The sequence below is a fragment of the Platalea leucorodia genome (assembly GCF_965183815.1).
Source record: "Platalea leucorodia genome assembly, contig: HAP1_HAP1_SCAFFOLD_42, whole genome shotgun sequence".
Taxonomy (NCBI): Eukaryota; Metazoa; Chordata; class Aves; order Pelecaniformes; family Threskiornithidae; genus Platalea; species Platalea leucorodia.
Genome location: NW_028121455.1, coordinates 853,569 through 873,778, shown reverse-complemented (window position 1 = coordinate 873,778; position 20,210 = coordinate 853,569). Strand labels below are relative to the sequence as shown.

Genomic DNA, 20,210 nt, shown 5'->3' with positions numbered 1-20,210 from the left:
GGGCAGTTTTGGGTTGTTTTTGTCCTCCCCTCTGTGCCCTGGGGGGCAACTGCTGCTCCCAACTGTGGTAGAACCGGTGCCGGTACCGGTACTGTGTGGCCACGATGGGGAGCTGTCATGAAAATTTGGCAAGTGGGCTATGCTGACTGAGGAGAGAAGCTGGGACGCAGAGTGTAGCATTACAAGAGGAATTCTTGCATTCGTGCGCATGAGCCGTCCCATTCAAACTGGGGCACCACAAATATGGTTTTACACATGCTTCTTATGCCTTTCAAGCGTTCAGGTCCAATACAATTTTACCAATTGCTGCTTAACACACACACAGGTTGCTTTTTTGCAAAGCAACTCTAATTCTGTGGTGTCGTCATCCATCTGCTTCTTTCTTCATCTTGGCATCCCTGGAGTTAGTCTTGCTGCAGATCCTGGTCTCTGATGGCAGATAAGGGGAGGGTTTCACAGAGGTGTCGGAGGGGCTGGGATGCTGGCGTGAGCTGGGTCATCCAGGGGCATCCTTTCTTCTTCAGGGTGGGGGCTGTCCTTCTCCTCCTTGCAGTGAGCTGGGGCCCTTTAGTCATGCTGACTGCACCATGACTGTGCAGTACACAATGTCAACTAGATGTTTATCTATTTGTCTGTCTTCAGGAACTTGACCCAATTTCATACTCTCATGACTAATTGCTGCAATAGTTAGGGCATGAGATTTTCCTAAGAGAGCCCCTGGGGTGTCCCTCTGTGGGGGTCCCCGGGAGGTACTTGTGGGGGTTGCTCGTAGATGGGTGGGAGATGCAGGTACTGGGGGCGATGGTAGCAGCGTGGGGTGGGGATGTTGTTCCTGGGGATGCCGGTTCCAGCCTGCGGTTGAGATGCCGACAGTGGGGCTGTCAGCAGCAGGACAGGGCAGAGATACCAGGGGTGTTGGTACCAGGCTGGGGCGGGGATGCCGGTTCCAAGGCAGTGGTTCCCAACGGGAACAAAGTGGTGCCGCCTTTCATAGGGGTGGCCGCCTTTCACCAGGGAATGAAACGGAGGGACAAGGAGCACTAGTTCAGAGCTGGCATGTGGCTGTATCTTGGGGGCAGATAAAATTCATTGGAAATGAACCTGTAAGAGACCAGGTGCTTTGCTCCACGAGTCTCACGGACACAGTCCTGTACCTGGGAAGAGTGGAAAAGAAACCCTCAGCAACCCAAATGTGGCAGCCAAAGCTGGGAACAGGCACACTTACAGCCCTGGGCAGGTTTTTCTTCATCTGGCTGGTGCAGCTCAGGGAGGAGGCGGGAGCTCTGACGGCAGATGAGCAGCCCTTCGCCAGCAGTGCATGGGGAAGCCCAGTGGCTGATGGCTGCAGGAGGTGTCCGGGCGGTGGCAGCCGTGTGGTCTCGAGGGGACTCATCCCCATGTGGGCCCATGTCACAAAGGGGCAGTGATGCGTCACCCACCCGGCGCTTGTGACCTCACCTGGCCAGGGCTTGGAATCCTGAAGAGCAGGCCAGCGAAAGCCAGTTGGGCTGAGCTGCCCTTCGGGATAACTCGGCTCCTTCCATTGCTACTTGCTTGCCCACTTTTTTCCAACCATTTACCGTTTCCTGCCCACTTCTCCTCAACTTCCATCCTCGGTTAAAGGTAATTATGATTTGACTTTCAGGACACATCATAGGGTAGGTAGACATGGGATAAAAGTATAGGCTGGTCTGTGCCTTCCGAGCTCTGGGCTGAGCTATTACACCTTTCTAGGCTGGCCAGATATGGGCTCTGGGTAGAGTTCCTCTTTGCGAATTCTTATATTTCTTTACCATATCCCAGGATAGGTAAGTAGGGGGGTGGCAGTGTAGTCTGAGGCGTTGGGCTCAGCCTGGAATGACAAGAAGCCCACCCTGACTGATGGGGTAGGAAGGGAGACAGAAAAGGAGGACGGCAAAGGCAGCCATTCAGTCTATCAAAAGGGCCTTGGTAATTGCTGTCAATTGGAGTCCTGTGACAGGGACAGCAGGGCCGTCAGCCTGCAGCTCTGCAGCACTTACAAGTACCACTGAAACACTTCTGATGGCAGACGTTGATCTGTGGGTTTCATTTGGAATTTTGGAATTTGGGAATTTTTTTCAATCGTTTTGTTGAACTGCAGTTATTTCTTTGCAATCAGCCAGGCTCACCCAGGTGTTTTTGATTAGACACATGAAAACATGTTTTGTCCCTCCTCTGCCACTATGGACAAGACTTTGAAAGAGGACATTGCTCGTAGAAAGGTCTGACATCAGTAGGGTTACCTTCTGGGCTAGGGACTTCCTTGTTTTCATCAAGTTACAATCAGGAAAAGGGAAGACTTGACCTGATAATCCAGTTCAGGAGTCTAGAGGGAAAGGAAGGTAGCCCGAGGCACAGAAATCAGAGTGTGGGTTTCATGGTGTTTTGGCAAAGTAAGCAGGGCAACAGACTCTTTTCCAAAACTGTTTCTTGACCAGTCATTGTCAATGGCAGTGTTAGGCTTCCCCCAGTGGTTCTGTGTTGGAGGTTAGAGCTGCTTGTCCTGGGGGCTCCTGTACAGAACTCGACTTTTAAAAGATGCTTTCATGCAACCACATCGTCTCGTCTCTTTTCCAATGTCATTTCCCTGCAGCCATTGCCGAGGGAATGGCTCTGCCACAGAGGATCCTCTTTCCCCCGGAGAAGATTTGCATGGCCTGGCAGCAAAGACAGAGAGCTGGAGCAGGACTCCACAACCTGGGCAACACGTGCTACCTCAACTCCGTCCTGCAGTGCCTGACGTACACACCCCCTCTCGCCAACTACCTGCTGTCTCGTGAGCACAGCCGCTCGTGTCAGTACTTTTATGAACAGCTCCTTGCAAATCTGGTGGGCTCTTCCCAAGGATTCCCAGCATCTGGAATTTGATTGAGGACAAAAGCAGCCCTCCTCTGTCAATCCCCCGAGTTGGTGTGCTTTGAACATTCAAGCCTAGAAGCCCCTTGTCCTATCTTGGTGTGTTCATCTTCAGAAAGGCACCTCTTTCTAGCCCCCGCTCTCGGTCCCTATGCCTGCAAGTTAAACTCTCTTTGCTTCTTGCACAGAAAACTTTTGTCAGTTCAGCATCCCTCTGAAGAAAGTTTTCTGTGCACTGAAATGTCCCAGGCTCGGTGGGCCATTGGCACCTCGGGAGAAGAGGAGTGGGGGCTGTCCTTGTAACTTCAAGATCTCCACTAGGTTTCCCACCGCTCTGGATATCTTGCTAACCTGAGAAGCTTCCCTCCCTCCCTCCCTCTTCAGGTCGCCAGCAAGGCTTCTGCATGATGTGCAGAATGGAAGCGCACGTTAACAAGGTCCTGCATTCCTCAGCCAGTGCCATCCAGCCTTGGACTGTAGTCAATGTCCTCCCACGTGAGTCATTCCAGGTGCTTTTACAGGTTTCCTTCCCTTCCTGTGGGGGACAACTACTAACTTCTTCTTTCTTAGGAATAGGAGAACATTTCCAGCATGGCAGGCAGGAAGACGCCCACGAGTTCTTACGCTGCACTGTCGATGCCATGCAGAGAGCTTGTCTGAGTGGAAGCAGCGAGTAAGCACAAGCAAATTCCCTTTTCAATGCTCCTGAGCCCTTTGGACTCCTTGGTGTACTCCCATCAAGGAAACCCTACAGACGGGGTTTTCAGACAATGCAAAACTCTTGGAGGAGAAAATTCTCTGCCCTACTTCTGAGCTCCCTGCCTTACCCTTTATTAACAGCTTGGATGTCTCTTCTCAAGCAACTACCATCGTCCACCAAATATTTGGGGGCATGCTGAGATCCAGAGGTACTTTTCCATGACTATTGCTCTCCTTGGAATTGTCTGTGTCCTTCTCTCTGCCTGTGATAAACAGCTCATTGTGTGACTGGCGTAGCAGGTATGGAGGCCGTAAACCGGCGCAGTCAGTCGACTTCCCCTATCGCTGAGCATTTTGATTTGCCTTGCAGTCACGTGCTTGAGCTGCAAAGCGGTTTCCGATTCCTACGAGGCCTTCCTGGATGTTCCTTTGGATATAAATGTAAGAGGGTTTGTAACTGGGATTCAAGACATCCCAAGGCCCCTGTAGCTTTCCAGAATAAACGCAGGTGGCGTAAAAACAAATACTGCAACCCCAAGAGAAGAGAGCTTGGTGGTGGGTGGGAAGTGGAATGGACTGTGTCCTTCTGGGGAGGCCATGGCAGTGGTCTCCCTCTAGGTGCTGGCTTTAAGCTGGACAAGCACGCATTATCCTCCCTGCACCCTTGAGGGACTCCCATCCTTCTTCCCTTTGCCCTCCCTCAACACCCGTCTGTCTCCCAGGCGGATGGGTTGTGTTGTTTTCATTACGATGACCCTGCACCCCATCGGTAGCTGAACTGAGTGGTGCCACAGAGAGGTCACTCTTGATAGCCCTGGGCATTCCTGGGAAATGAGGGAAATGTTTAGCATAATACCCTCTTTCTGCCTCCTTCTGGACACTGCTTGTGGGTTCACAGTGGGTCTCCTCAGCCTCAGCTACCTGGGCCTTCTTGGCAGCTCTTAGCTAAGTGTTTGGGCAAGGGCGTTTCCCCGAGCTCAGTGCTCTCCTTTCTCCCTCCTCCAGGCAGCCTCATCTGTCACCACAGCTCTGGAGGACTTTGTCAAACCCGAGCAGCTGGATGGTGAAAACTGCTTTAACTGTAGCAAGTAAGATGATTACTAACGACATATTAATGCTAGATCCTTCATGAAGGTGCTGCATGTCATCGTGCATAAGTCATCTTTTCAAGGAGGTTTAATGCACAATAATGGGTCGCAGCTGTTGTTTAATCTGGTACTTATGGTTCTGAATAGCCTTAAAACAGCGTCAGGATGTGTGAGACAGGAAAGCTTGTCTTGCCTTCTGGCGGGGAAAAAGGCTGCCCTTCAGCATCTGGCCCTGTGCGTGGTTTCAAGGTGTGACAAGATGGTTGCCGCCTCCAAGAGGTTTACAATCCATCACGTGCCCAAGGTTCTCACCGTGTGTCTGAAAAGGCTTGAACATTTCACCGGCAGGAAGATCAGCAAGGTGCGTACGCAATTGGAGTGCAACTTTCTCTTCCTGGAGCGGGAGATTTCCCAAAGCAGTATGCTCTTTCACAAGCCGTTCATGTTGGGTTTTTCGTGTTCCCTTCTGGGGAGACGAGAGTGCTCGTGGGAAGACAAGCATGGACTCTGCTCCGACAGAGCTGCTTTGGCCAAGAACAGTTTCCTGCCACCCAAACCATTACATGCTGAAGGCTATTCCATGTACTATCTCAGGATCATTTCTGAGCCTTCTTGGTCTCTCCGTAGGTGGTGGAGTACCCTGAGTACTTGGATCTTCGGCCATACACATCCCAGACAGCAGGAGAACCGCTCCTCTACGCCTTGTATGCTGTCCTGGTACACAGCGGTGTTAGCTGTCATGCAGGACACTATTTCTGCTACACCAAGGTCAAGAGCAACTTCCTTCCTAGCAGGGGAAAAATGTGTGCTGGGGAAGGCAAACTTTCACAGCAGGGTTACTGGCAGCCAAGGTTCTGGGGGAGAAGGTCTCCTTCCCGGCTGCGTTGGATTTCTTTTGGCGTCCTCTTGGTTCTGTAGTTTTCTGCCTGGGTTATCACTGAGAAACCAGGCAGTTCATCTCCAGCTATCGATGCCTTTCTTTGCAGGCCAGCGATGGACTGTGGTACAAGATGAACGATGCGTCTGTGGATGGTTCTGACATCAACACAGTTCTCAGGCAGCAAGCCTATCTACTGTTCTATGTCAGGTAATAACCAGTATTCAAATGTGTTCCGAATACGTTTCCTTCTCCTGGCTTTGCTCTTTTTCTTCTCATCCTCCTGAGTGTTTCTCTTTCGGTCCTAGGAGACAGTTCCTACCTGCATCATTCAGTGCTGTCAAGTCTGAACTACCCCACCTCCGTCCTTACCTTTCCTTGCCAGGCTTTCGGCTCCTGCCCTGCTGTAGACTGCTCCTTGTCTGCTCTCTGAAGCTGGCTAATGTAGAGAAGAGTACTTAAAGGGGGCCTCCAGGAAAGATGGGGAGGGACTCTTTATCAGGGAGTGTAGTGATAGGACGAGGGGGAATGGTTTTAAACTGAACGAAGGAAGATGTAAATTAGGTATTAGGGAGAAATTTTTTACAGTGAGGGTGGTGAGACACTGGAAGAGGTTGCCCAGAGAAGCCGTGGATGCCCCCTCCCTGGAAGTGTTCAAGGCTAGGTTGAATGGGACATTGAGCAGCCTGATTGAGTGGAAGGTATCCCTGCCCATGGCAGGGGACTTGGAACTAGATGATCTTTAAGGTCCCTTCCAACCCCAACCGTTCTGTGATTCTACGATTCTATGAAATGGAGGCTGTAGGGGGTATAAAGACAAGGACTTGCTCTGACAGGTGTAGACCTGGTGGGAAGACCCAATCGAATTTCTCATTTGTAGTCTCGGTTACGTCTTCTCTCTGTCATAGAAACTGCTCCAAGAAAATGACTGAACTCCAGGGGAGGCTGCAAGAACAGACCTAAGTGGAGATCACTCTTTGTTTCTCCAGGTGCTCTGATTTGAAAACTGGAGAAAGGGCTTCTTCCTCACCAGCACCATCATATGCCCGTCCCTTCCTCAGTCAGCGGGGGGCTGACAGCAAACAGGCGTGCTCTGTGGGACCACAGGGTTTGCCTCGTCGGACTAAGGTAACTGTGGGGAGGTGGGTCAGGACAGCAGGTGGACAGTGGATTTCTTTCTGGGCTCTTGGCATTGCTCTCTTTTCCCTCCCACACTGCAGCTTTCTTCACAGCCCCAATGCTGCTCCCTCTCAAACATCCCACCAAGATCCATCCCATTTGTCTGCCTTTTGGCCCTTTGGCCTTTGCAGCCCTCCAGGAGAGCCTTTGGGAGGCCCTTAGCTGTCCCCTCCCACAGCTTCTGGGCTTTCCTCACTCTTCTGGTCCTTTCAGGAGGAAAGGGCAGGACCTTTTCACAGCTCTCTTTGCAGGACGTGGCGCTGGGCATGGAGGACTCTGCAGAGGACAGCAGCTCCTCTGCAGCAGCCAGCAAGAGCCAGCTCACCTGGGCAGGTGCACGGGAGGCATCTGCAGGCTGGCCGGGCTTCATCTGGCCAGGCAGGCTCAGCATCGCCTCCTACGTTGGCTCCTGCTTGCATCGCTTCTTCTGTGGCTGTGTAAGGCTGGTGTCCAGAAGGAAAGCTGCGTGCCCGCTGTGCTCTCAACCATGTGAGCGTGTGCTGCACAGCATGCGAGAAGACAGCAACAAAGAGGAGCATGGATTCAGCCCTTGTTCCCACTGCCAGAAGAGTGGAGCCAAGGAGAGGGCCCGGAGCAGATCCCCGCAGTGGGGAAAAGATCTCCGCAGCTGGTGCGTGGACACCACAGACTATGACCACTCAGCAGGGAGGAGGAGGAGGAGAACTGGTCCTCCAAGGCATGATCACGCTCCCAGGGATGATGCAGCTGCAGGGCCCTCCAAAAGCAGCTCCCAGTTGGCTCCTGCACCCAGTGCTTCCTGGGAGCAAACCCTGCCAATGCAGAGAGAGCAGAGCACATCTCTGTGGCAGGGCTATGATCTCCGCAGCCGGTTTGTGGAGATCACGGACTACCCCTGCTCAGGAAGGGTGAGGAGGAGGGTGAGAACAAGTCCTCCACATCGTGACCGAGCCCCGAGGGATGACACAGCTCCAGCGCCCTGCAACGCCAGCTCCAAGTGGGCTCCCACACGCAGGGCTGCTCAGAAGCAAACCGTGCCAATGCAGAGAGAGCGGAGCAGATCCCCACAGCGGGGCTATGATCTCCGCAGCCAGTTTGTGGAGATCACAGACTACCCCTGCTCAGGAAGGGGGAGGAAGAGGGTGAGAACAAGTCCTCCACGACGTGACCAAGCCCCAAGGAATGACACAGCTCCAGGGCCCTCCAACACCAGCTCCAAGTGGGCTCCTGCACCCAGGGCTGCTCGGGAGCAAACCCTGCTGAGGCAGAGAGAGCGGAGCAGATCCCCACAGCAGGGCTATGATGTCTGCAGCCAGTTTGTGGACACCACAGACCATGACCCCTCAGCAGAGAAGAGCAGGAGGAGGCGGGTTTCAGCGCCTCAGAGACGCACGCCAGACAAAGGCTCGGGGCGCTGCGGTGGTGACGGGGGCAGATTGTGACCATGGCTGAAGAAGGAGCACAGCATCTTTCTGCTGCTGGGCCAGAGAGGAGCAGGAGAAGAAAAAGGAGGAAGAGAAAACGAGGAAGCACCAAAACTGCCCCCAGCAGGGACCAAGCTGCACAAAGGGCACCAGCAGCCCACCCTGTGCCCCCTCCCAGTGCTGCCTCTGGCCAGGAAGAGCTCAGAGAGACCTTCCAGAGACTCGGACAGCTCTGCCGGCTAGCCGGCCTGCCCACAGGTCCCGCGAGGAAGAGCTTTAAGCCCTGGTCAGCTCTTGGGATCGCCTTGCAAAAACAACACTTGGTACCAACAGTCAGAAAAGCCAAAGCCAGAATTAAAACCACTCGTTGGCCTTGCATATGTAATTCCTGGGGTGTTTTCTTCTCTGTAGGTTTTGGGGCAATTGGAGGAAATGCCCAGTGTGGGAGGTTTATGTCATGGGATTTTGAAAGCTGTGTGCTTGCACGTGCCCATCTTGCAATCTCTTCTTTTCAAATATGGAGATCAAGTCACTCAAACAGAAATGGGCTGGATGAGATGACAGCGAGTGGGACTGAAACGGGTTGAACGGCCGGGCCCTGAGGGTGCTGCTCAGTGGCACCAAGCCTAGTGCGAGGCCAGTAAGCAGGGGTGTCTCCCAGGGGTCAAGACTGGGTCTGATCCTGTTTATCATCTTCCTTAATTAACGTTCTGGACGATGGGGCAGAGTGCACCCTCAGCAAGTTGGCCGATGACACCAGACTGGCAGCAGTGGCGCTTAGGCCGGGGGTCGTGCTGCCGTCCCGAGGGACCTGGGCAGGCTGCAGAGATGGGCTGACAGGGCCCTCATGCCCAGACCAGAAAGGGGACGTGCAAAGGGTGCTGTGCGGGTGACGAGCAGGGGAGACTTCGTCCTCCAGCTGACCTCCCGGCCAGCCTCAAGCAGCCTCTGATTCTGGGAAATGGACGCCTGGAAGAGGACCCAGCCACCAACGCTGTCCCCCTCAGGCGGCCATCGACAGCTCCATCAGGAAGCTGCAGCCGTGGAGAGGAGCCCAGGGCGGAGCAGGCTCCTGGCAGGACCTGCGGCCCCAGGAGAGGAGCCCAGGCAGCAGCAGGTTCTCTGGCTGGAGCTGCGGCCCGTGGGGCCCAGGCAGGAGCAGGGGAATGGCGTGAGGAGGAAGGGGCGGCAGAGCCGAGGCGCTGTGGGCTGCCCGCAGCCCCATTTCCCGTCCCCCTGCAGCGCTGGGAGGGGAGAGGGGGCCGAGGAGCCGGGAAGGAGGAGTGAGGCTGAGCCTGGGAAGGGCGGGGCTGGGGGAAGCCGTTTGGGGTGGGGTTTGGTGCTGCTCTCCTGCTCCCTTTTCCCTTGGCCCCAAACTGCATCAGCCTGGCCCCGCTCAGGCCCCGCTCGCCCCTGAGGGGACGTAGGCGGCTCTGGGAGGAGAGGCCCGGGCTGCTCCCGCACACCCAGCCAGAGCCGCGCCATTGGCCACAGCTGAGCCAATCAGCAGAGCCGGTGTTGGCCTGTCAGTGCCAGGCGGCCTGGGGCGGGGCCGGAGGGGCCAGAGGCCCAGCGGCCTGAGGAGAATGGGGGCAGAGAGGGGCCGGGGGCAGGCGGGGGGCCCCGCTCAGCAGCCGAAACCAGTTCCCACCAGTGCAGCCCTGGCTGAGGACAGCCCTGGGGAGAGCAGCACAAACCCATTTCCCTTTTCCCAGCCTCCCTGGCTGCCGGCTGCAGCCGAGGCAGAGGCCGGGCAGGGGAGGCCTCATCCTGCCAGCGCTGCTGATGGCGGCAGAGGAGAGAGCGGCCTGGTCCTGCTGAGCGCAGGGTCGCTCTCCCACCTGGGCTGCCCCTCGGCCCGGCGCTGCGTCTCAGGACCAAGGGTCTGTGTGGTTGTTGGTGTTGTTTTCAGGAAGGGTTGTTCCCCCATCCCATCCTCCCTTCCCCCTCCCTGCCCCGGCCAATATTCACTGGAACCGTGCTGGCAGAAGGTCCTGGTTCCTGTTAAGGTCATTTACAGGGAATAATTTAAAGGCAATTTGATGAGGCTGCAATTCAAACTGCTCCAGGTACACTGGAGCTTTAAACGGGCGGTTGCCTGCCGGTGACCTTTCATATGCCTTTCTTCCTAGGTTCATTCATTTCATTCCCACCAAACCCAAACCCGCGGCTTACACATGGAAAGGGGCAAAACCCACCGTGGGAGACAGCTGCTCTCCAGGTCCTCATTGCTGCCTGGAGCCCTCCGTGACCAGGAATGGGCAGTAGGTGCCTGCAGTGTATCCCATCTCTGGATGTGCCAGGGCAAACACCACTCACAGCTGGCCCAAGTGAGTAACAGTTCTCCAGCCGTTCGTTCAGACAAGACAAACAGCCTTTCTTTTTTGCCCTGTGTCAGTGCAGTACAAAACAATCAGCTCCTCGGACTGAGGAGCCTTGGACTGAGGCAAAGGCGGCGTTAAGTACATCAGCCTTTTCCTCGTCCCTTGTCCCTGTTTCCCCCTGCCTCCAATAAAGGATGGAGATTCTCCCTAGCCCTCCTTCTGTTGCTAAAGCATTTCCAGAAACAGTTCCTATTGTCTTTGACAGCAGCAGCCAGATTCAGTTCCAGCTGGGCAGTCTCCTTCTCCCTCCCCTGCAGGAGCCCCGCCCTCCCGAGGTGAGATGTGGGGGCGGGGCATTCCAGGGGGAGGGGTGAAACCGCGGGGGCGTGGCTGCGGTGGGGAGGCCGGGCTGTGAGGTCACAGACCCCCCCGCTGTGCGTCACCGTGATGTGCTCTGCTGTGTCGCGGGCACCGCTCTGGCAGTGCCAGCAGCAGCAGCAGCAGCAGCAGCATGGTGCAGGCGTGGGGGGCTGTGGCCCCCATGCGCCTCCTTCTTCTCCTCCTCCTGGTGGCCCTGCAAGCCCAGGATGCACGGGCTGCTCCGTGGCGAGCGCGGGGATTAGGTAGGCAGGCGGGCAAGGGACGGCACCCAGCCCTGGGCAGCGTGGAGCGGAGCCCACCGCACTTCGGGGTGACAGCAGGGCCAGGGCTGTAGTGGGGCAGGGCCGGGAGAGCAGTGGGGCTGGGCTGAGATGGGTGAGCTGTGGCCAGCTCCTCGGGCCAGCGGGAGGCAGACGCCCTGCAGGGAGGCACAGGGGCCGCGTCCGCTGCAGGGGGCTTTTGCAGGTGAACGGTGGTGCCAGGAGTGGTGCCTGGCCCTGCTGTACAGCTCTCGCCCTGCCGTACAGCTCTGGCCCTGCCGTGCAGGCCGGGGGAAGGCTGCCCGAGCAGGGCCGTCGCAGGGCCAGCTCTCGTGATGGTTGCAGGGGCAACAGACCACAGGAGCACTTCTCTCCCAGGCTGCTCACAGCTGTGCCTGGGGCCGTGGCTCTGCCGCTCCCCAGCTGGGTCCCAGCTTTCAGCCTCGGGGACGTCTGTCCTCAGGAGGTGTCCGCTCAGGAAGATGGGAGCATTCCTGCTCTAGCCCTGCAGTGCTCTCCTTGGGCAAACACAGGTCCCCGACACACAGCCCCAGCCCACAGCCCAGGGGAACAGACAGGGCAGCACTTGTGCAGCCTCTCACTGGCCAGCGGGCTCTTCTCCATGAGATGTGCGAATGATCATTTTTTTCCTCCAGTGCTTTCATGTGGGCTTCTTTTGTGCACAGCAGAGATCTCCCAGTAAGAAATCCCCGAGGGGCCGTATGTTTGTCCACCTGGTCCTTGAGGGGAGTTGCACGTGGCCTGGAAACGGTACTTTGAGAGCTGCCAGGTGCCAGCCAACAGGTCACCCAGGCCCCTCTGCAGCTTTGGAAATCTCCACCCACCCACGTCTGGGTGCCACATCATTCCCTGACTCCCCTCCAGTCACTGCAGGTCACTGGGAAAGAAGTAGCTCACAACATCTAATGGAAACGTGGTTGATTACAGCTGTGCCTGTAGGCGACGGCCACCAGACGTCTCAGCCTGATCTTGTCCGGGAGCCTCAGGGCGATCCCACAGGTATGGCACTTGAATGCATGAGCATTTAGGGTTTCATATTCTGTTCGTATGCAATTTTACTTAATAATTTCTTGGCCGATGCTCAGACATGCAGAAGAGCAGAGAGGGAATGGGTCAGGCTGAGTGATGTCCCCTGGGGCACTCTGCCTTGGGAAGCTGTCTTTGCCAGCCTCTGCCAGCCTGCGCTGCTTCCAGTGCCTGCTGCAAAGCCAGCGGGCTTGTTGGGGTTGAGTTTAGAGCTGGTGGGAGCTCCAGGGAGTCCTTTCTCCCGACAGCTCTGTGCACGGGTTGTTTTGGATCAGCATGCTCCAGGCACCCAGGAACTGTCTGCACGATGCTCCTGAGTGGAAGGCAGAGAGGAGTGCCGTGGAGCAGTCCCGCGTTTGAACGGCATTCCCTGCCGTTCAGCTCTGAGGAAGTATACGGAACTACTTCACGGGAGCTGCTCTCTTCTGTTTGTTTCCAGACGTGGCAGGAGGCGATGGATATCCAGCTTCCCGGCTGGCTCCCAGGGCGCACGCGCAGGGAGATCGCATGGGTACGTCATGGCTTTTTACTGCCTTTGCGAGCTGCCAGCTCCAAGCCCAAATGCGTGCAGGTGTGAGAATATAGACCTGCATTGTGTGTGCCGTGCCATTCCGTGATCCCCGTGTATGTTCTGCTGTTCAGTTATGATGGTGTATATCACAGTGTATGATGGAAACGTGTCACGGGTGTTTGGTTGCAGATGTGGCTCCAGCTCCAGCTCCTCAGCTGGATCCTGCGCTGGAGCTCAGCTGGCATCCCAGGGGTGAGTAGTCAGTCTTGGCTGACTTCACAGACTAAGCACTCCTTTTCAGTATTTTAGTAGGGAGAAATTTAACTGGATCCTTTCTGTTAAGGTCCTCAAAGAGCAAAGTATAAAGCCAGACGAGGGCAATCTTCCCAGCAGTCATCGGAAGTCCTAAAGGAAATCCTGGGACAACTGGAGAAAGCGGCACATGGTGGGTGTATAGCACTCTTAACCAGAAGGCTTGGGAAGCTGAGGTTTTAGACACCCGTATGCACAAGCCATAGGCAGCCCAAGCAGAAAGGGCTCGATGAGAGCCTCGCTGCACTGACACTCGATTGCACACCTCGCAGGTGCTGGTGAGCTGCAGAGATGGTCCAGAGTCTCTGCTGCCAGTTGTGGTTCCGGCTGAGTCCCAGGCACAGCTGCTGCCCCAGTTATCCCATCGCTGGCCAGAGCTGTTCTGGGCAGACGCTGGTATGCTGGCAGGAACTGGTGGTGCTCACACCTTGCTGCCAGTGGCCGGAGGGAGAGAGCCCTTGGGCGGCAGAGAGGATGCGCAGGCAGCTTGGGGTCGCTGAGAGCGGCAGACTTTGCTGGGGCTGCAGGCATGCCCTGGCCAGGGTCGGAGCAGCCCCGACTTCACCGCCTGGTCCAGCCCCGTTGTTCTCCTTGATGTCTGAGGACTCTGTGATGCCTCGGGGTCAGGGACAGGTGAAAGCTGGACACCCAGCTTGAGGCCGGACAGCTACCTTGAAGGCAGCTAAAATGAAAGGCTGTGCATTCAGTCTCGGGTGGTTTAGCTGCCTGTGTGTAGTTGTGCTTTAGATACCTTGTTTGTGGCTTTCCTCTTGTTTGGGGGGACTGCGGGGCTCTTCACTGCCACTTGTGAAAGTGCCCAGAACATGGTTGCAAGAGCTTGGGGTTCATTCCACTGTGTGGGGCTGTTACCCTTAGTGTGTGATGGAGTTGGCATGATGGGACGTGCTTTTCCAAAGGGCTCTTTCCCCACCTGAGTTGGCTGCAGCCTCCTCCTGTCCTCTCTGAGGGGAAGTAATTTACCGTCATCTTGCAGTTTGCCCACAATGAACTGAGTGGAATGTGAACAGGAAGATGACCTGCAATCTCCCAGTCTCTCAGCAGGTCAGGTTTTGCCGTCTACTGGTAAACTGGAAAGTGTCCCGTGCTTAATTTTTTTCCGTGAATGACACATTGTTTGGACCAGTGATGAGGTGCACCCCCAAACGCCCAGGCTTTGTTTCTAAGTGTGATTAATGTATTTTGCCTCCTGAAGTGTACCGTGTTCCTGAGGAGGAACGGTTACTTCTACTTAAACTGACCCACTTTCTTTCTAAAGAGATGGACCGTGAGGACTGTGGAGAAGGAGGCGCTTGAGGAAGGAGGCAGTCCCTCAGTGCCAGTCTCTGATGGAAAAACAGGGGCAATTCAACCAACTGGCGTGGCAGGTAATTGCTGTCCCTCGGTCATCCAGTGTCATATCTCAAAATCCCTGGGTGTCTGCAGGCTCTTCCCCTGGTGCCGGCTACTGCACATGGTGTCAGCAGCCGAACTATTAGTGCAGAGCAAGTGTTCTGAAGGGAGCCAGGAGCGACTCTCTGAGGATGGCTGTCGTCTCGGGGGTGTGGAGGTTCTTGCCAGCAGTGTGCCAGAGAGACACCGGTAACCCTCTGTGGATGTGGTGAAGTGCTCGCCTCCCACCGCCCCCCCTTTCCCAGGAGTTTCAGAACTCTGCCATTTTGGGAACGAGGCCATCTGATCCTCGGTTCAGTAGATGCAAGTGGTGCCCATGGTGGAGGAAAGGCAAAGGGGGAGAGCGATGTTGAGGTGTCTCGTGAGAGGGCCTGACTCCGTCCCCTCGGGGTGAGGGTGCTGGGCTGGGGAGGGAGAGCTGGGGGTGGCAGTCCCTGATGCAGGGATGGAGAAAGAGAGGCTCCAGAGTGCACTGGTTTGCAATGGCTTTGGGAGTTTCCTTTGTTTCTACTGAAATGTTGCAGCCCCAGATGGTCACTCCTTCGGAGATGCTAACGAAGTGAGAGAGACCATTTCCTGGCAATGTCAGACCTCCTGGGAGATTGCCAGTCGTGCGCAGGACACACTAACGTGCAGAATTGTTCCTCCAGGTGTGGATGGCAGGAGAAACTCAAATGCTGGGGATCCCAATGATTTCCAGAAATACTGCATAGAAGGCGCCGTGGCAGTCTTGGGCTCCGTGCTGTTTGGGATGGCATTGTGTGGTGTGATCTGTCTGTGGAGGAAGAGGAAACAGTGAGTTGCTGGGAGGTTTTTTGGCCAAACTTCTGTATGAGATGGCTGCTGTTGGTCATGAAGCATTTAGAGTATTCCGGAGTGCCGAGTTACTTACTGGCTAGACTCGACTGAGGTTTCTGCGGTACGATGCTTTAAGTGGCCTCTCCATTCATGGGCATTCTTTTCTGAAACCCCTTCTTACTGTGGCAAGTGTTGGTTACAAGTGACCCTGCCTCGACAAGAGCCAACCCAGCGACAGACGTAGGCAGAGCAAGGTCAGAAAGTAAAAACAACAAGGGATGCTGTTGCCATAGAAAGTGAGAACTGCAACAGTGACATCTCCCTACCAGTGAACCCCGCAGCAGAAATCCCTCTGTTAGGTGATGCTGTAAATCCCAGACGTTCACCGCAGCCAAGGTGTCCCAGCAACGCAGACCGTGGTGACGAACCTTCCCAGCTCTGTGCCTTGCTTTGGAGAAAGAGTCAGTCTGTCCCACCTGCAGCCCAACACTGCCAGCGTGCGCGTTCTCAGCACAGGCAGGGCTTTTGTCTGTGCAGGGTACGTATCCCTTTGGATAGGTCTTGTGAAGAGAGGATGGAGAGCACCTCAGCGAGCAGTGAGGCGAGGCTGTCCCCTCGCCTGGTCAGGGATGGGCGTGGAGGCGAGCGCTGGTCCCTGCCAGGCATGCTGAGAAAGTCGACCAGGAGGCTCTGCTGGCCCTGCAGTGCCGTGCCCGGCTTTGGTCCCCTCGGCCTGCCGGGGTCAGGTCTCCTTCCCGGCACATGCAGAGCAGGCAGGTCAGGATGGTCAGGGCTGAGAGGAGACGAGCCATGGGCAGGCGAGCAGAGCCCCAGCCGAGGAGTTTGGGGCACTCCGTTTTCTGCACAAAGCTCTCCGTGCCCACAGCTCCCACATGCAGCCAGGTGCCCAAACCCCACAGGGTGCCCAGCGCTGCCCCGCACCCTGGCACCCACGTGGCACTGCAGCTGCAGCTGGGCCTCAGCAGCCTCCTCTCTTCACAGGCGCCTCTCTGCAGCTTCGTGAGCCCGGCCTGACACCAGCAGCCGCCCCACGCGCCCAGACAGCTGTCCCGCATGCCCCAGAACCCCTGAGAGCCAGACCCGATGCCAGCAGCCACCGCCTGTGCCTGGAAATCCAGCCCACCTGCCACGGAGCACCAAGGATCCGACCCCCGCCTGCCCAAACAGTGTGTGTCCTGAAAAAAGGGTGTTGTTAATAAAAGACAGGTTTGGACCCTTTAAATCAGGCTTTGGACTCTAGAAATGAGGCTTTGGACCTTCATAATCAGAACTGGGGAATTAAAAATGATGCTCTGCGCCCTTTAAATGCGTCCTTGAACCTTGAAAGTGAGGCTTGGAAATATTGCAAATGAGGGTGTAGACCCTGAAAATGAGGGTTTGGACCTTAAAAAGGAGGCTTTCAATCTTAGAATCCAAGCTTTGTACTCCAAAAATGAAGCTTTGGGCCCTAAAAATGAAGCTGTGAGCCTTAAAAGAGGGGTTTGGACACTCAGCATGTGGCTTGGGCCCTCAAAACGACTGTCTGGATCCTAAAAATGCCACCTTGGAGCCTGAAAGTGAGGCTTTTGAAAGTCAAAATGAAGTCTATAAAGGAGACTACGCAAACTACAATGGAGCCTTTGGACCAGTAACATGAAGCTTTGAAGTCTAAAATGACGCTCTGGGAGCAAAACTAAGACTTTAGAAAGTAAAAATGAGGCTTTGAACTCTCTAAATGTAGCTTTGGACCCTGAAAAGAGGCTTGCTGCCGTAAAAGTGAGGGTTTAAACCGTAAAAAGGAAACTGTGGGCCCCCAAAAAAGGCTATGGGTAATAAAAGACAGGTTTGGAACAAAAAAATGAGGATTTTGGCCCTCAAAGGGACTCTTTGGGCACTAAAAAGAATGGGCCAGATGCTACAAATGACACTCGGGACCCTGCAAACGAGGGGAACACGTTATGTTCCTCTCTGGCCCCAAGAGCTGAAGCTTTGATCCTGAATATAGGGCTTTGGGCACCCCAGTGAAGGCTTTGAGCTGTCAAAGAGGGCTTTGGAGCCTATAAATGAGAGTTTGGAACCTCCAAAGGAGGATTTGGGCCTTCAAAATGGGGCTTGGGAAATGAAATGGAGGTTTTGAACCCTGAAATCAGGTTTGGTGCCCTAAAATGATGCTTTGGTACCAAAACCTAAGGCTTTTCACCTTAAAACTGGGGTTTTGGAGGCTCAGAATGAGGCTTTGGACATGAAACAAATGAGGCTTTGTAGCCTAAATGAGGAGTTTGGACCCTCAAATGAGGCTTTGGGCCCACCAAATGACTATTTGGGCTGTCAAAATGAGGCTTTGGTCCGTCGAAATTGCAGACTGGATCCTACAAATGAGGCTATGGTTCCTGAAAGCGAGGCTTTGGTCCCTGAAAAGGAGGCTTTAGAAGCTAAAACTGAGGGTTTGGGCCCAAAAATGAGCCTTTGGACCCTATAAATAAGGCTTTGGACTCTAAGAATCAGGCTTTGGACCTTCAAAATCAGAACTGGGGACTTAAAAATGATGCTCTGGGCCCTTGAAATGAGCCCTTGAATCTTAAAAGTGTGGCTTGGAAATTGTAAATGAGGGTTTAGAACCTGAAAATGAGGGTTTGGACCATCAAAAGGAGGCTTTAAACCCTGGAATCAAAGCTTTGTACTCTAAAAATGAAGCTTTGAGCCGTAAAACAGGGGGTTGGCCCTAAAAACGAGGGTTTGGAAACTCAAGATGCAACTTGGGCCCTCAAAACAGCTGGCTGCATCCTAAAACTGAGCCTTTGGAGCCTTAAATTGAGGCTTTGGAAAGTCAAAATGAGGCTTTGGAATCCAAAAAGAGGACTTTGCAAACTGAAAGGGAGCCTTTGGTGAAAAGGGGCTTTAGCGTGTAACTATAAAAGTTGTAACTATTATACAAAAAACTATTGAAATAAGGAGTCTTGCAATCTCTCAGCGAAGGACGGTTCCTGATAAGAACAGAAACTTGTCCTAAAAACCAGCTGAAACCGACCCTGCAGTTTGGACAAGAGTCAAGGAGCAACTGAGTCTGCGCAAGAACAAGGGGTTACCAGCAGTGACGAAGAAGAGTCATCAGCCTTCATCCCCACGACCCCCTGCGACCACCATCAGGAGGCATCGCGCAAGCGCAGTTGGGAGGGGTTTATGGAAATGACCTCTGGGGGCTAATTTTAATATGAAGCGGGGACACGTCATGCATATGTATAGGCGTATTGGGAAACTTTTTGTATATGTAACACTTTCTTGTATAAATCCACGACAAGCCACCACGTGTGCACGCACGACTTTGGCGGGATGACCCCCCGTGCTGCCCAGCGCTGAATAAACATACCTACTTTACAACCTTACGGGTTGTGGAGTCTGTTTCCGCACATCAGTTTTGGCGAGCCAGGCAGGAGAGTCTCTGCTCGACTGCAGGATCGACTGCGGAGCGGACGCTCCTAGGCGCACCCTGAGCATCTTCCTCGGAGGAGCCTCCGCTGCCATCCGCTCACTGTGGGAGCAGACAACAACCTCCTGAAGCCGCGGATTAAACGGTATGTTTTACAAGAAGGGCCAGTAAGTCGTACGCTTGGCCGGGGCTGCTGGTAAACCGCGCAGAGACGTCTGGCGTGCAGCATAGTCCCTGTAGGTGAAGAGGGTACCCTGGCCGATAGAGTGGCCAAGGAGATTAGCTGACCGATAGAGCGGCCGCTAGCGATCTTGGGGGTAGATCGAGCAAATCTGAGGTCACCGCTGCATCCCGGTATCGGGAGCCAGGACGGACCTGCTAATGACTGTATAAGAAGCAGGAGGACGGTAAGCGGACCTCTCACAAAAAGTATTTAAATCTTTGCAGCTGCTGAAGGGATATCAACTGGAGCGATAATTATCTGTTTCATTTACCCGGGTATTGCATATATTATATGTTCGTATTGTATGTATTGTATCTATGTATTGTATGTATTGTATGTAAAAATTTGTGTGTATGTGTGTTTGAGACACAGCATCGCTGTGAAGTGAGCGCGGAGTCCTGATCCGCGGTTTCGTTGTCCCGTGAGGGAAACGGCCGGAGACAGACGAAGCGAAAGAAAAAGGTTGTAAGGATGTAAAACAGTAATTCTGTAACCCTCTAAGTGGTAAAGTGTGGACCGTGGAACTAACTGTTAAGATACTGTGGGAATACAGGAGAGAACTGGGACCAATAAAATGGGAGGGTCCCAGCAAAGTAAAAAGATACCAAAGAAATCTCCATTAGGTTGTATTTTGTATCGCTGGAAGGACATAGGGGGTCCTCCTGGAGGAAATGTGAATAAGAAAACTCTAATTAAGCATTGTAATCAGTGATGGCCATTGTATAAATTAGATGATGAAGTATAATGTCTTGCTGCAACTCCTGTTATTTTTAAGGAGGGAGGGAAAATGGGACGAAGCTATGTATGCAGATAATGTTTTTCACCCTCCGAAATCACCCTGAGTGGCAGAAAGATTGTGGTTTTAATTTTGCTCCCCAAGATCCCATGGTGTTGGCTTTGGAAAAGGAAAATCAAAATGGGTTAGGGAAGTTGAAGTAATGTTGTTCAGCAGGTAGTATTGGACAGAGGTGTTTGAAGGTGAAAGAGAAACCCAGAAAGGTGGAAGAAAAGTGCCTTTCCAGATGGATGATGTGGATAAGTGGAAGGATGCAGTTAAGAGGTACAGGGAGGACCCAAGTGGGATTGCGAAAAGGTTTGAGTGGATTACTAAGAATTTGGACCCGGATTGGAAAGATGTGGATCTCATGCTAGATGATATGACTGAAACTGAGAAGCAGCTTGTATTAAAGGCAGCCCGAGCTCATGTAGCCCAAAGGCAGTTAACTGGTCTGCTCTGTATGCTATCAAGCAGGGGCAGACTGAAATGCCCACAGAGCTTTTAGATCGCTTACGGGCTGCTGTGAGAAGATTTATTACTATGGAACTGGAGTCAGAAGCTGTTGGTGTATCTGTTTTTGGGACAATCCACTAATGATATCAGAAAGAAACTTCAG

General features: G+C 54.0%; 1 protein-coding gene across 1 annotated transcript; it reads left to right on the top strand.

Annotated features, from left to right (window-relative positions):
• Positions 1–2,628: 2,628 nt before the first annotated feature.
• Positions 2,629–10,821, top strand: LOC309603261 (putative ubiquitin carboxyl-terminal hydrolase 17-like protein 23; the record flags this gene model as incomplete). Its single annotated transcript, XM_082338147.1, has 4 exons — positions 2,629–2,808; positions 3,483–3,530; positions 5,373–5,432; positions 10,765–10,821. 4 exons carry the CDS (start codon positions 2,629–2,631, stop codon positions 10,819–10,821), a joined length of 345 nt encoding a protein of 114 aa, XP_082194273.1.
• Between the last annotated feature and the right edge of the window lie 9,389 nt (positions 10,822–20,210).